General features: G+C 36.9%; 1 protein-coding gene across 1 annotated transcript; it reads right to left on the minus strand.

Moving 5' to 3' along the window:
* Positions 1 to 1,193: 1,193 nt before the first annotated feature.
* Positions 1,194 to 13,827, minus strand: LOC121953574 (T cell receptor beta chain MC.7.G5-like). The gene is made up of 7 exons (XM_042500738.1): positions 13,777 to 13,827; positions 13,332 to 13,621; positions 4,656 to 4,722; positions 3,509 to 3,856; positions 3,402 to 3,425; positions 3,208 to 3,314; positions 1,194 to 3,059 (listed from the first exon to the last, which is right to left on the minus strand). Exons 1-7 carry the CDS (start codon positions 13,817 to 13,819, stop codon positions 3,033 to 3,035), a joined length of 906 nt encoding a protein of 301 aa, XP_042356672.1. The 5' UTR covers positions 13,820 to 13,827; the 3' UTR covers positions 1,194 to 3,032.
* Between the last annotated feature and the right edge of the window lie 3,043 nt (positions 13,828 to 16,870).

The following is a 16,870-nucleotide window of genomic DNA, read 5'->3' on the forward strand; positions in this document are numbered from 1 at the left end:
GTACACACCTTTATGTGTTAGGAAACTTTCAGACCACTATTATAAGATGGTTTTGTATGAATATCTAAAAAAATACTCCTCTATGAGTAAAAAGTTCCAACATGTCTATAAACATCAGTGACAGTAACAGTAACAGTACATATTGTACTGGTAGTATTGAGCGGGTGACAGGAGCTCTATATATTGTGCTGTAGTATTGATGATGTTGATGAGAGGGTGACAGTAACAGTACATTTTTTACTCGTAGTATTGATGATGTTGATGACAGTGATTGGATGACAGGAACTCTACATATTGAATTTAAAGTACTGATGATGATGTTGATGACAGTGATTGGATGACAGGAACTCTACATATTGAATTTAAAGTACTGATGGTGATGTTGATGAGAGGGTGACAGTAACAGAACATTTTGTACTTGTGAGCTTTATTGCAGCATCAGCCTTTATGGAGTCGGTCCTGATGCTGCATTACTGTGACTGTCATGACCTGTTGATGGTCCTGTATACTACATTAGAAATGTATTTACGTTATTAGGAGATGTTGTCATTTTTAATGCCCACTGAATTATTTTAGGCCCAATGATAAGTGGTGAACACTTTATAATCTGCTCCTGTGAAGCTTGAATGTGCACAGGTGCAGATTAATGTCATCTGCTGTATGTTTCTGTGCCATATTGCCCTCTGGGACAAATAGTGAGATTGAATTAAACATAAATGTTATAATGATGGTTTTACTGTAAGTAAAAGCAGTAGATAGAAACTGAAAACATTTCTCTTTAGTTAACTTCTTGTAGCATTATGTCTCTGTGCAGTTTGGATTCTGATTTTCCACCCTGGAGTTTGTGGTTGAGCTCAGCAGTCTAGTTTAGGTCCAGTAAAATGAAACTGGCCTTACATTTGCTGTGACCCTTTATTATGAACCTATGAACCTACAATCTGCACATTTATTGGTGTTTTTGCTTTTTCTGAGACATTACAAATAATGGAGAGACAGTGTGAAAATCTATTTTTCAGCAAACGGATGAAAACATGAACATATAGATATCAGCGTTTGCAGGAGGAGATATAATTATGTTGCTCACAGATGTCAGATGCACTATTTTTCTTTCACGGTCTCACACACTGTTTCCTGTTCATGTGACTTGAATTAGCACAAACATGTTTTTAAAGGAAACAAATGGAAAAAAAATATGTATTTTTCCCAGTCCCTCTGGGGTCTTTATTTCAGTTTGAATCAAGCAAGAAAACAAATATGTATTGGAGAATAACATGAAGATGATTTATAGAGGAGTTTATATATTTTGTTTATTAATTACTGGAGATAACTGTCTTTAGTCTGAGACTGCTACTAAACTGCTACTAAATGAACAGTCAGATGCATATTTTTGCACCAGATGACAGTAAACAGCTGTTGTATATGTAACACATGTATGTTGACTCTGTAGCTTCAGTTGACACAGAAATAAAAGTTTTCCAGCTGTTTGCTCAGAGAGCTGCAGTGCAGTGTGGGGGTGTCGGTGCAGAGAAGCAGGTGCACTCTGTGAAACGGAGGTTGTGGTAAAGCTGAAGGTTTCACCTCCGTCTTTTCTCAGCAGAGAGAACGACGTGCAGGCTGCTCCGTGACCACTTCCTCTCCTCTGCTGTCGCTCTCTGCTCCTCTGCAGGTTTCAGCAACAGCTCTGACCTTCTTCTGTACACAGACGAGAAAGCTGATTTCCTGTTGTTCTGTGGTCGACTCACACTCACATTTACTGTCCTACTGACAGAGTAGCTGCTTTTATTCATAAAGAGAATGTAAACTCTCATAAGCTTCTCACACTTGCGCAGAATAGAAGAAGTAGATATGACTTAAATAAAGCCACTTTAATGCGTTCAAATGACTTAAAAACAATTTTAGAGTTGAGTTTTTCCAAATTGATTCATATGTAATCAGATAACCTTAAATCACCACCAATTCAAATGTTAAGACCTGTATGAAACTGCACATTAAATTTTCCCCAGCTGAGTTGTTTCAGAGTTATGTAGGCGAGGAATAACGCATTTCTCTGAAAAGATGCAGATAAAAGAGCAGCTAAAAATACCTCACACTGTCTGTGGAAAAAGTGATGATCGGTTTCAGATGAGATGTGAGAGCACTGAGGTGGGGGATGGCAGCCTAACTGCATATCAGTAAAATTTGGAGCAACTGACTAAAATTGTAATTTATCTGCTTAATCTTCACCTGTTTAAAAGTTTAGTCTGACATAGAGGTTACTGCATAAACCTTTCAGTTTTAGATACATGCTGTTTGTTAACGTGATCCGCATATTCAAGACAGTTTGTCAGAGTTTCTTTAAGCAGACACTTGAGGCAAAACTTAAAACGCAAATTGAATTAAACATGAGTGAAAGATCCTCTGAGATAGTTTTATTGAGAAGAAAATAATCAGCAAATAGTCCACAAACACAGATGTGTCTGTCTCAACCCCATCACTGTAAAAAATGTTAGCATTGTACGTTTATGCAACCCACCGACAGATTACATTTTCACGTTTTAATGTTGCATTTCAGTAGCTTTAGACACAAAAACCACTTGGTTAGGAAAAGATCATGTTTGGGCTTAAAATAATCTGTTGTGAGGGCACAACCAAACACCCACGTTTGGTGCTTAAACAGTGCGATGACTTACTAAATCACAACTCATTTTTCTGTTCGTCTGTCTCAAACGGGGGTCTATAGCTTGGCAGGCGTCTCACTTTACAGCTTCACTCCAGAAATGTTGTAATGGTAAAAATCAAACATGCAAATGTCACGTATTCATGCTGTGCGCAAAAGTTCAATACTAGCATTTTCTTTTAGCGACTGGGCTGCGTCTTATAGCCATTATATTAGCAAGAATATATTCCTCTAATGTTGGCATAATTTGATTGGCTCGTTTATACATGAATGCAAATATGCCATGATACAAAGCTGCAGAAATATAACCACCACAAACTGCAAATTGTATTTACAGAAACCAAGAATCCATCCCAATCGTTGTTCAGTTTAGCTCTCAGTTGTTCTGCTTTCCAGCTGAACTCTGCAACAGACAGAGAGGACACAATGTCATAATGTCATGAACGCTTTTCTATTAGTTGTTCATTCATATATTCTAATGCTCAGAGACTATTTTCATGTGCAGTAAATCAAAAAGGATGAGCAGCAGAGAAAAGTTGTGCAGAACAAACCTGAAGTTTCCACACCAGAAACCCCACAAAGGCTCCGTAGGTGATGCTCTTGATGATGAAAACACCGTAGGAGAATTTGGCCGTCTGCGTGATCCTCAGATATTTCTCTGCAGAGAGTCCAAACATTCAGATATGACCAGTTACACTAAATAGTAGCAAAAACTGAAGTGTGAAGAATCAGAAAATACATTTACCTTTTGTCAGGGCTTCTCCTTTAGCTGATAGAAAGATAAGAAATTAATTAGATGATTGTTTACAGTTATTTCCCATCAGGTTTAAGTCAGTTTGAAATGAAATGTACCTTCTTCTCCATTAATTGAATCTGAATGAGATGTAGTTTCTGTCCCATCGAAGAAGCTGACGGTACATGTGAATTTAGTGTCTGGTTTGTACCATTCTTTGGCAAGGACCCTCAGCCTGCTGGTGATTTTGTAAAACTTGTCCTCTCGCAGGGCAGCCTCATCAGTCGCCACACCATTGGTGACGCTGTTCCCGTTGATCTGCCAGGACACTTGGACATGGTCTGGGTAGAATCCAGTGGCCACACAAACAATGGTCTTCTTCCTTGCATTGTCTTTCTGGTCTCGACACTCTTTTGTTGACGGAGGAAGAACTTGAACTGTTGGTTTTGTGATTTCGCAGTCTGGTTCTGCAGTAAGAAAGGACATAAATCACGATAAAAAGCTGCAAAGATCAACAGCAAACTTCAACAGCTAATGTACATGAGACATCTTAACAGCAGAGTTTAGACATGAACATCAGGGCGCAAAGTAAGAACTATCAAACTGAATCTGAACACCAATAAAACATGATCACAGTAGGTTGCAGGATTAAAATTTCTTTTTCGATATTTTTTTTGAATTTTAAAAAAATCTTACCAAGAACTGTTAGTTTGGTTCCTGCTCCAAATTCAGCAGGATAAGTAGAGCACACCGCTGACTCACATGTTAAAAACTGACAAAGATCTAAAACAGCTGAATTAACCTCGAACTTCTGTTTTTTAAAACTGCATTCGTAAGTAATCATTTCATTTAAAGTACAATCATTAGATTACATAGATCCCATTTACAGACTCATGAATGTTTTTTAAATGGACTTTTTTCTTTCACTTTTTGATGCAGGGAAAGAAAATCTAATTTTTACTATCTGAGAAATGTTTTTAATGCCAACTTTTGCAGATTGAAGATATAATGCATACAGTCTTTTACCTGCACTTAAATAAGTCTGTTTGCTAAAGAATAGGGTATTTTTTTTTCCAAATTACCTCAAATTTTACGTTTTCTTTTGCAGTTCTGACACAAAGTAACACAATGCTGCTGCAGCACCAAACAAGACAATGAGCAACAGTTTTTTACCACCTGAAACTTCACGCAGTAATTCTCACATTTAAGTAAAGAGTAGGTCACTAAACAGACATTTCTGAGTATGACTTTTTATAATTTTCTTACCCAACACCGTCAGTTTGGTGCCACTGCCAAAGTAAGCAGGGTCGTAGTCGTTCACACTGATACAAGGCTACAGGAAAACTGTTTGAGCGCTCAGCACTGAAAGCTGTCAACTGTCTTTGTGCTCTCTTTGCAGATGCATTAAACACTTTTGTAGAAACATACATATTTATATCAAGTTCAACTAATTGCTAACAGCATTAAACTTGTGATTCAAGGTCCATTTTAAGAGCAAAATGTTTGGTATCAACTAGTTTGCAGTTATATTCTAAGGAAGATTGTTTTAGTTTATGTTCAGTTTTGTGGTCGTCTTACCTAAAACGGTGAGTTTAGTCCCAGCTCCAAAGTAAGCTTCTGCCTGAGAGCTCACAGTGTTTCACAGAGCTGATAGGAACTCGCTGTGAGAGTAATAATCTGGGCGCAGAGCCAAATGTTTTATAGCCACAGTACTTTTACTGGAGATTGTGGATATGGTTTGTTTTTACTGACACGGACTAACTCCTGCATTAACTTCTTTCACACATTAAAATAGCACACTTTGTTCGACACTATAATATAAAATGTCTATGAAATATATTCTTACTGTTATCTATAATCTGAACATACAAAAATCTTTGAATCAAGCTCTGTGAGAGGCTTTAGTTGCAGATTTTCTTACCTAAAACAGTGAGTTTAGTTCCAGCTCCAAAGTAAACTTGCCCGTAGGACTCACAGAGACTTTTGACTGTTACAAAAACTCTTCCTGCTGCCTTTCTTTATCTGTGCATCTTTGAGATTACTACACTTTTGTCACTCTTTCACATGTAAGGACTTTGACTTTTAGCTGCTTAAGTTTGCAAAAGAGTCAAATGTTTTGTGCACTAACATTCATCTCTAAAACATCTGTTTATTTTTGTGACTATTTTATCATAATTTAGCCCATTAACAGTTATAATCTTAGTTTATCATTAGATGTCAGCCGAGCTGTGGAGCAAATGAACAGTGTCAGAAACGTTTTCACAGTCATACCTAAACAATGTTTAATGAACTTTAATTGTTTTCTTACCTAAAACTGTTAATTTTGTTCCCTCACCAAAGTAAGCCTCTCGACCAGAGTCACAGTGAACTCCATCAGTGCTGAAATTAGCCCAACATGCTGCTTCTACTTTACTTCTTTAGTTTTTAGTCTTGTTTTGAATGTAACTTTACTTCAAAATCAACAAGAACAGCGATTTTTTTCAGCTATATGTAATAAAAACATCTTCATACTGTCACAGCACTTCACCTTTACAACAGAAGCTCTTACCACAACCTTAACTAGACTTAAGGACAATATGTTTTTTTTAAAGACACAATAACAATGTGTTTTGTTTTTTTTTTAATTTGTTTTGATTTCTTACCTAAAACTGTTAACTTTGTTCCTCCACCGAAGTAAGCCTCTGCACCGGAGCCAGAGTCACAGTGAACGTGATCAGTGCTCAAAACAGCACAAGATGCTGCATTACTTTGAATCGTTACATTTGAGTTTTCTTTTAGTACTACCTTTGTATTTGGTGCATTCAATATTAACCTTTCAATTACCACTTTATGTCAACTTACCAAGAACAGTCAGTTTTGATCTCTGGCTGAAATAGGTTTCAAACTCACAGTGTTTAAACTTAAAAACATAAAGCTCTGAGCCGAACTTAAACTAGAAATTATGCCATTTTTCCATTTGTTTTGATTTCTTACCTAAAACTGTTAACTTTGTTCCTCCACCAAAGTAAGCCTCTCGGTCAGTCACAGTGCAGTCGATGAGTGCACAAAACAGCCCAAGATGCTGCTTTGACTTAGCTTCTTTACATTTTAGTGTACAAATACATGCAACTTAAGTGCTTTTTACAATAAAAACTTCTCATTTACCTGTTAGACGTTATTCCCATTTACCAAGAACAGTCAGCCAAAATAAGCTTCGTACTGACACAATGTTTAAGCTTCACAACAAAAATCTCTGAACAGTATTTAAATTAGGCCTGAGTGCTGTAAGTTTCTTGAGGAAAATGTTACAAGTTTTTTTTCCAAATTGTGACTTCTTACCTAAAACTGTTAACTTTGTTCCTCTTCCAAAGTAAGCCTCCGAATTAACAGTCACAGTGAACTCGACCAGTTCTTAAAACAGCCCAACGCTGCTTTTACTTTGCTTCTTTCCTTCTTTTGTAGCAATACAATCTTCTCAGTTACCACCGACTTTATGTCAACTCGCCAAAAACAGTTCCACAATTCAATTCAATTTAATTCCTGGCCAAAATGAGCTTCAGGCTGACACAACTTTTAAACTTTAGAACAAAAAAGTTTGAACTTAACAGTTCTTTTAAGCTCTTTTTCTTTGAATTTTTTTTGTTGTTTTTTTTTTAAATTTGGTTTGATTCCTTACCTAAAACTGTTAACTTTGTTCCTCCACCGAAGAAAGCTTCATAACCAGAGTCACAGTGAACTCGATCAGTGCTCAAAACAGTCGAACATGCTGCTTCAACTTTGTCGTTTTACATTTTAGTTTTGTCATAAATACAACTTTCCTTTAAATCCAGTAACTACAGCATGTTTCAAGTTGTGTCTATAGCAGACCTCTCAGTTGCAACACAGTTAGACTTTGTGTTTACTTACCAACAGTCAGTCAGTCAGTTTTATTCTTTGGCTGAAATAGGCTTCGCATTAACACAAGGTTTAAACTAAACAATAAAAAGCTTTTGGCTAAACTTAAACTAGACTTGATAGAGTAAGTTTAAGAGAGAAACAATCCAATTAGAGTGTTATTTTTTAGTCTGATTTGATTTCTTACCTATAACTGTTAACTTTGTTCCTCCACCAAAATATGCCTCACCGACACCAGCGTCACAGTGAACTGAATCAGTGCTCAAAACAGCCCAACATGCTGCTTTTACTTTAAATCTTTACATTTTAGTTTTGGCATAAATGCAAATCTCCTTTAGATCCAGCCACTACTGCCTTTTCTAAACAACAACATTTTGTTGTTACTCTCAGTTATAACCCTGTTGAACATTATCCCAAATTACCAACAACAGTTCGCTGTGTTTCTTCACTGCAGTAGGTTTTGAACTGACAGTGCTTAAGCTTAACAACAAAGAAACTCTTAGCAACTACACTTAAATTCTGTAAATATCTTAAAACAACCAGCTTGCTTTTTATCATTTGTTGTGAATTCTTACCTAAAACCGTTAGCTTTGTTCCTCCGCCAAAATAAGCTTCTGCAGCCTGGTTCACAGTGAACTTGCTCAGTGCTCAAAATGGCCCAACGTGCTGCTTTTACTTTGCGTCTTTACATTTTAGTTTTGTAATAAATGCAACTTGTTTTGCATTTAACGCCAACAGCTGCTGCAGTAAACCCTGTGATTTTACACAAAACTGTTTCTCTCAATGACCGACCTGATAGGCTTTTAAACTTTTCACTTCTCTTACAGGTGAATTCATGTCAACAAATTTTGAGCTTTTACTTACCCAGAACAGTCAGCTTTGTTCCCTGGCCGAAATAAGCTTCGTACTGACACAGCGATTAAGCTTAAGAACAAAAAGCTCTAAGCTCAACTCAAACTTAAGCTCAAGTACAGTAGGTTCGTTAAAGAACCACTGCACTTACAACACTTTTTGTTTTTCTGTTACATTTGTTTTGATTTCTTATTTTAGCATAGAATATGTGTACAACATACATTTCTTACCTAGAACTGTTAACTTTGTTCCTCCACCAAAGTAAGCTTCATTAGCACCAGAGTCACAGTGAACTTGATCAGTGCTCAAAACAGCTCAACATGATGCTTTTGATTTAAATCTTTACATTTTGTTGCTTATAAATTCACATTATCTTATTAAATGCCACTTTCCTTTGAAAAATTAACACCAACATTTGCTGCAGTGCATTTTGGTTTGATATATTTTATGTAAGATCAACTGTTTTGCTTAACAACAAAAGTTTAACTTTTTTATACACCAGTCAATTAATCAGACGAACATGATGTCGATGTCTTACTTACCGAGAACAGTCAGTTTAGTTCCCTGGCCGAAATAGGCTTCGAAATTGGCACAGCGCTTACGCTTAACACCAAAAAGCTCTGAGCTGAACTTAACTATTAGTACAGTGTTATTCTTATTGTACTACTCCAATCAGAAAGCTTCTTACATTTGTTCATTTATTTGACTTACCCAAAACAGTCAGTTTGGTTCCTTTTCCAAAGTAAGCTTCATTAGCACCAGAGTCACAGTGAACTTGATCAGTGCTCAAAACAGCTCAACATGATGCTTTTGATTTAAATCTTTACATTTTGTTGCTTATAAATTCACATTATCTTATTAAATGCCACTTTCCTTTGAAAAATTAACACCAACATTTGCTGCAGTGCATTTTGGTTTGATATATTTTATGTAAGATCAACTGTTTTGCTTAACAACAAAAGTTTAACTTTTTTATACACCAGTCAATTAATCAGACGAACATGATGTCGATGTCTTACTTACCGAGAACAGTCAGTTTAGTTCCCTGGCCGAAATAGGCTTCGAAATTGGCACAGCGCTTACGCTTAACACCAAAAAGCTCTGAGCTGAACTTAACTATTAGTACAGTGTTATTCTTATTGTACTACTCCAATCAGAAAGCTTCTTACATTTGTTCATTTATTTGACTTACCCAAAACAGTCAGTTTGGTTCCTTTTCCAAAGTAAGCTTTGTTGTAGTTGTCACAGTGAAGAAATACTGAGCATGAAATTACTGAGTCTGACTTTACCAGAGCAATCTCTGGAAAGTTGTAACTGATTCTTCGGTTTATACTAAGACTCTAAAGCAACATGACATTTATAAAAATACTGTTTTAAACTGAAATATTTACCTAAAACGGTGAGTTTGGTTCCTTTTCCAAAGTAAGCTTCATTTCTATTGTCACAGTGCAGAAACACTGATCGTGAAACTCTTGGTTTTCTCTTCACCAGAACAATCTTTGGAAAGTTTTTACTGATATTTCTCTTCGGTTTAAGGCCTTTCGACGATGCAACATCCATTAAAACACAGAAATAAACTGTAATATTTACCTAAAACAGTCAGTTTGGTTCCTTGGCCGAAGTAAGCAGGATTAGTGTTGGTCACAGTGTTCTCACTTCAGCTCAATATTTCAGCTTTTTCACAACAACCGTTTGGTCTTCACTTTCATACAAAACATTTGACTATTTTAACTTTGTTGCAGTGAAGTGAAGCAGTGAGAGGTCCTACTTACCCAAAACAGTGAGTTTTGTTCCCTTTCCAAAGTAAGCTTCAGTTCCAGTGTCACACTGAAAGTCTCCTCAACTAAAAAGTCTCCAAACTTTCCATAATCAGCCTGCTGAGACACAGTGTGATAATCCAGAGGATGAAGACAGTTTAAACATGCAGGACAAGCTTCATAATGTCCACATTTGTTGTTTTTTTTTTGTCAAGATGAGTGAAAGAAGAATCCCGGTGCTCCACATATGATTTGAAAGTCATTTTCAAAACTTTTATACTGCAGATTTTTATCATATAAATTGTCTTTTTAATGCTAAAGTGCCCTGCTGTCCTGTACAGTTTAATATTATACATTTTTCTGCTCTCCACAGTGTCCCAGGCAGCATGCATCAGTCTACACAATGGGAGTTAATGGGAGGAGGTTTTTGTACGGCGGCTCTATGGGATTGTATCACCGTGCCCCCCCTGTCCCCACGGTGAAAAACCGTCACACAAAAACCTGCCGTCTCTTTGCCCCTCTCCTCTCTCCTTCCCCCACCCAGCTCCTCCATATCTCAGCCTCCATCTGTGTGTGTGTGTGTGTGTGTGAGAGCAGCTGCTCAGGTCGCTGACTGACGGCTGAACGCCTTTAACCTGACTGCTGCTATTTCTGTGACAGCTAAGAAAAGAAGAGAGGAAAGAGGAAGCTGGTCTTTGTTTGTGTTTGTTTGTAGTTCAGAGGGAGTGACATCTCTGCAGGTCACACCTCTTTATCCTCCCACTTATCTCTGAACTGAGGAGGAGACGCATTTAGCGAGTGATATTCACGGCTTCGCTTTGGGATCAGGTATAATGTGAAAGGTTTCACTCATCCTGATGAATCCAGAGATATTTATTATCTGACTCTGCAGTGTCCTTTGGCTTTTTAGAGCATTTTATCATCCTTTAGCCCGTTGGTTTGGTTATACAGTGGCAACTTAAATGTGAAATCTTTATTTCCAACTGGTAAACACACCTGCGAGCACTAAACAGTGGAAGTTTGCAACTTGCTAGTGAACATAGTGGAGCTAAAGAGCCCTCCTTTAGGAGTTGGTGGAGACTAAAAAAGAGCTAAAAGAAAGCCAATATTTGACTTGCATTCACCAGGTGGCCTAAAGCATGACTCCAAATGAACAGTAATGTTACTTTATAGTAAATACTGTCTGTGTAAATAGTTGGTTTGCCCCCAAGTGGCCAAAAACATCTGTCACAACAAACAATAACTCCACATCTATATAATGACATCATAATTGGCTTAATGCATTTAAAGTAATATAATAATATTACTGACTGATTGCATAAGTAATGAGAGGAAGAAGAACATCACAGTAGGTTATTACATTATTGGACAATACTGTTATCAGATCAGAATCTGGTTTATTGACAAGTCTTCACATACAAAGAATTTGCTTTGGTTCATCTGTGCATGACACAAACATAGGAGGAGAAATAAGAGATAAAATAAACTAATAAAAATAGGTCTTACAAAAAATTAGTCATAAGGCTAATGTTACATTGTATTATTGTTACCTAAGAACTTACTTACACAGTCCCAAAAATTTGTTATGTTATGTTTTTTTTTTTGTTTTTTTCTTTACTTTTAGGTAAAATTGCACCATTTTCAGGCCCATTCACATCTGTGCAACACTGATATTGACTGGCCAGCGTTTTTACATGCATATTTTTAACTACAACATCTTAGTGTAAATCCACGTGAACCCTGCAGAGGTCAGTGTAAGATAACCTCTTCGACTTATTATACTTTAATTTTTTTCTTCCTGGCTCCAGACAGAATTAATTAATGTAAAGTGAGTGCAGATTTAAAGGCCAGAGTGACAGAGATGAGACACTGTACAAGACAGTAATATTGTCTGGGATGTATATCCTGACAGTGCTCGCACCTGCGTACTTATCTGAACTGATCAGCTCTGTGGTGTCTCAGGAACGGGCTCCTGTAACGTAAATGAACTAATAAAGTTCATCATGCTGTTTATTTTTTCTTGTTTCTGTCACTGGTTTTTGGTCCCATTTTTAATGAGTTATAATAACAACCATGTCTTCTAGAACGTCATTTTTTTTGTTACTGAACTGCTTTCTTCATTATGTTGTTGTAGCACTGTGACTGCTGTCTGGCTTTTGTTCAGAGACATTTCTTTCAGACAACGAATCCCTTCATTCATTTGCCTCGCAGACTTTGCAATGAAGGTGGTGATTCACAAAGTTTAGGACTGTGACAACAGATCTCTGGATTTGTAGACTCCTGTCATAGATTTAGGCAACAAAATCACTCATGTTTAGTAAAAGAATGAAGAATGATTTTGGTTTAATGTTAATAAAAAAAAGGTTATAAAAAGATAACACTGTAATCACTATAACTGGCTACTGTATTGCAAGATACAGAAGAAGAAAACACCTGAATACCATGTCAGTGAACAATTTGCTATTAAATTCAGTGTCGACACCTTTGAGACCTGCCAAGTATGTTAATTAGCATAATTTAAAAATTTAGTTTGTTGTGCATTACATTTTCCTCTAAAAGTATTTGCTGTTTCAAATTAGTTGTACATATGTAATTTCTAGGCAAGGCTGAAAGATCTAATACTTTTTTTCTTTTTTCCAGTGTCATTTACCAGAATTTGGCAGTACAGTGACTTGGATGGTCTCAGATGATCTGGCAGGTGAAGAAGTTGGATTTGGAGTCCTGAGCTGGTGCGGTTACACACAGCCTGCGTCCCACATTCTATAATCACAAGCTATTTAGTACGCCAAAACAGTAAGTGAGATTTTTTGTCCAAAACAGTCTATGAAACCAAAAGCATGTGAATTGCATAATATTTTTTGGTGAAATATTACAATCAGCAAAAAATGGACACTACACTGGCATCCCACAATGCAATGTCGTAGATGACAACGTTTGTGAGGCACAGCAACCAAGACAGCTCAGTAAAGTCAATAATGCTTTAATTTTAGTGTGTGAAATTTCACCCTGCTAGTCATAATATAGGCTATTTTTAAAATTATTTTAAAATTACCAGTAGAGCTAAGGGTGACGCACGTTGTGATCGTTTCGTGTCTCCAGCTGGTGGGGAGGCTCTTGTGAACTGACATGGTAATTACAGCTCTGTGCGTCTAATACATACCACTGTTTGTACACACTAAACAAAGCACATATTGGGTATGTTGTGCAGATTATGCAATCTCAGATGTAGCGCAGGTCTGCGCTTGTGAGGATGGTTGGATGTAGTGCCAAATTTTTTGTTAATTTTACCTGAAAAAATGCAGTGTTGTCAACCTTACGTGCTTTATTGAATTTATTATATTATTTCTTTATTGTTCCACCAATTTAGTGTAAAAGCCAAACAAGCCACAAGCTTCTTCCTGCCTGTGTGACATCTGTGACAGCCAGACTCGTTATTTGTACGACTGTCTGGTGTGTGTGCTTCACTGTGTCTGGCAGCACAGTAGTAGGTGCTGCTGTCATTTAGGAGCAGCTCAGTGATTTGAAGAGGGAAGCTGTTTTTGGATGTGTCTATAGATGACTTGAAGTGCCCCGCAGTTTGCTCGTATTCTTTGATCAGGTACTCCAGTGGCGCTCCGTAGTGGTTTTGTCGGTACCAGTACATGGTGTAGCTGCCCATGCTGAGCCCGGGACCCATACTGCACTCAAAGGTCACCATGAGTCCTGGCTGGGATATTTGATCTCCCGACTGAAGAACAACAACAGTGAGAGCTGCAACACATGAGAGATGATGTTTCATTGTGTATTATCTCAAAGTACAGAACTGTAAATTCACTCACATATGTGATGTATAAATGAGACAGGAGCTCGATCACTAAAGCACCGTTAGTTCACACATCCATTATGAGTTAATACGTAAAACTCACCTGAGTGTGAAAGAAGCAGCAGACAAAGAACTGAGACAAACATGTCGGCGATGAGCCTTCTTCCAGCTGAATGCACTCCTCAATCTGTTCAGCACCAACCAGCCATGAGGTCACATGATCACATGATCACAAGACTCACTGTAATTCTTGTTTACTGATTATGAAATAAGATTTTGAAGTGCATGAGCACACAGCATTTTTAAACAGAGATTTCCCACTCCGAGTTGACAGTAAAACTGAGACTAATGTTTCTGACAGGATTTTAGGGATAATAACTGATAACTGGATAATATACTAACAATATACAGCTTTATTAACCAATTATTTAATTGTGACGTAAAATATGATTTACTGTATTACATTCCTCTTAATCTTACAGTATGTTCGAATATTATCCAGTGCAATTATGCCATCATTACTTAAAAATATGCAACAGCTCTTGTGATGTAATCCTTCTTAGTTAATCAAATAACATAACTTCAGGAATTTATTTGTTATACTTGATTTAGCTGGAATGGAAAAAAAAATTTGGTCAGAAACAGAGAGCAGGTTGATCTCTTTTAATTAAATGACAATCATTTTGATAACTGATTAACTGTCATTAAGAGTAATATTTGGTACCTGAAATGTGAAAATTGTCTACTGTTTTCTGATTTTGTGTTTTCTCTCATTGTGAATTTATTAGTTAGAAAAGCTTTATTTATTGACTTTTTTAAAGATTTTTGACAATTCTGTACCACAACTCTATTTTTAACATTCAGTACTATTACTTTTTTTGACGTACTGCATTGAGACTTGTTTTTGGGCGTACTAAACAGTGGCCTTTCTTGACATACAATACTATGACCTTTTTTGACAAACTGTACTATGACTTCATTTTTTGACATACTATGACATTTTTATGCTATTTTTGACAACAAACTATGATTTTTTTATGCTATTTTGGACAACATACTATACTATGACTTTTTTATGCTATTTTGGACAACATACTATACTATGACTTATTTTAATGCTATTTTGGACAACATATTATATTATGACTTTTTCATGCTATTTTGGACAAAATACTGAGAGTAACGTCGGGCCTTGGTTGAACGTGATTGGTCAGCAAGATTCGAGCGGTATTTCCAAACCAACGTAGCCCCGCCCACTCTACTGCGTCTCAGACTGAGCTGCGGACCCTGTAAGGCCTCAGCAAGTGAGCTGAAGACGTAATTAATGTATTAAACGTCCATTACAGTTTGCGACGTATATTATGAGCAAGTTTTTCTCAGACAGTTCAATCATGTCGCGCAGGGATGGCCCCGAAGGACAATGACCGTGTTGTCCCTCAGCGACGGTCCTACGCTCTCGAGATTACCTGCCTTCCTGAAAGGGACCCTTCTCAAAGACTGTTAACTCCCCTCTAAGATGCCGAAAGTCGCTGCTTTAACACACCGAGGTAAGCCGTAGTTTCCTGTACTAATGCATGTGTCAGAGGTGATGACAGGGCTCTGTTTCCCAGCTGTTTGTGTGCGTGGCTAATCTAACGCTGTGGGCTGGTAAGCTAACGTCCTTGCTGTCCTGACGTCGGTGTGTTGGCTGCAGAGGCGCTGTCATTCACCTGTGTGCTTTTGGAATTTGATTTCTTGACGTGGATGCACATATTTTGCATTTTGTTTGGATCGTGACTGTTTTTTTTTTTTAGCATATTGTGTCCTCCGTGGTTGTTGTTGAAACGGGTTAGCTCCGCGGCTGTTTTGCAGGCTGTTTTGCTGGTTGACTGCATTGCATTATTTTGAAACATGGCAGCTTCTTTTCACATGCGTAGTTTTAAGTGGCCATTTGTGTGTGAGTTATTCCTGCAAAGTAGCACTGCAGTAATGAATCAGAGAGTATGAGGATATGCTGTGAAATACTGAGGATCATTACTCTGGAACACCAGTCTTCACTTTATGTTGCCTATCTTTGTTTCTCATTTAGTTGAACATGAAAAAACACATTTTCTGTAGTTAATATATTAGCTGCGGTGATGCATCTGCTCCATTTATGATTATAATAAATACTTGTTTGCTGTATTGTCATGTTATGAAAGTTATTACTTTAAGCCCCTCCAGATTTCTTAGGCTCTCCTGCACAGTTCTTGTTATATTTGTTAATTATCTACCGGTTTTTAATCACATCTTGTGTTCTAATAAAAATGATTTCGTTTTCAAATTATTCTTTATTAACATTTAGCATAACCAGTGTTGGGAAGGTTACCTTTTACATGTAATAGGTTACTGATTATTAGTTACCCTATTCAAATGTTATGAGTTAGTTAACTATTTACAGTACTTCATTGAAATAATGTATTAACATTTGATTACTTATTCATTACTTTTCTAATAAATGTTTTAAACAGGAAAATAGAGCTGAAAAAAATAAGTATATAGATGTGCATTTTTTTTTCTCAACGGTGTTGCTGACCCGCAAATATTAGTCCAAAAATATGCCAAATGAAGGCATTTCTGCACAGCTAAAAAATATGCAAAACAGCAGAATTAGTGTTTTATTAAACATAGAAGATTTTTACTGCAAATATTTTTTTCATAGGTAACCCCCCTGTATTACCAATATTTTGCTTAGTAGCTTTAATTTAGTCACATATCTTCCTCAGTAACCGTAACTGATTGCAATTACATTTATTTATTTCACGTACAATACTGTATACTGTGTAATACGTAGGCTACAAAATAGCTTTTTATTGCATACTTCAGTCTCCTCAGGCTGTATGGCACTTTACATGCTCTCAGTATGAACACACAAAGCCTCCTTTGTATACAAATTTGTATACAAACAAATTATTATCGATGCCAGGGGTCAGAATCACCAGATGCCCCACAATATGATATTATCACGTTACTTTAGGCACAACGCAGTGTTATTGCACTTTTTGTGAAAGTGGAGTGTTGCAATAACATACATTGTGATTAATTACCTTTTTTCAACAATAAATTATGATCCCAAAGGAAAAACTGTCAACATTTGCTTCATCAAACAAGATAAAGTTTCTTACTTCTGTAATTTCTATTGCAGCAAAATGTGTCTCGCTGACTGAAAAATCAACTGA

This window comes from Plectropomus leopardus, chromosome 14, assembly GCF_008729295.1.
Source record: "Plectropomus leopardus isolate mb chromosome 14, YSFRI_Pleo_2.0, whole genome shotgun sequence".
Lineage (NCBI taxonomy): Eukaryota > Metazoa > Chordata > Actinopteri > Perciformes > Serranidae > Plectropomus > Plectropomus leopardus.

Coding starts and splice junctions, on each gene's coding strand:
- LOC121953574 (XM_042500738.1), bottom strand. CDS start 13,819: ATGTTTGTCTCAGTTCTTTGTCTGCTGCTTCTTTCACACTCAG. Junction 4,723..13,331: donor GTGCTGCCAGACACAGTGAA/GCACACACACCA, acceptor GTTTTCCTGTAG/CCTTGTATCAGTGTGAACGA. Junction 3,315..3,401: donor AGGAGAAGCCCTGACAAAAG/GTAAATGTATTT, acceptor GACTCTCTGCAG/AGAAATATCTGAGGATCACG.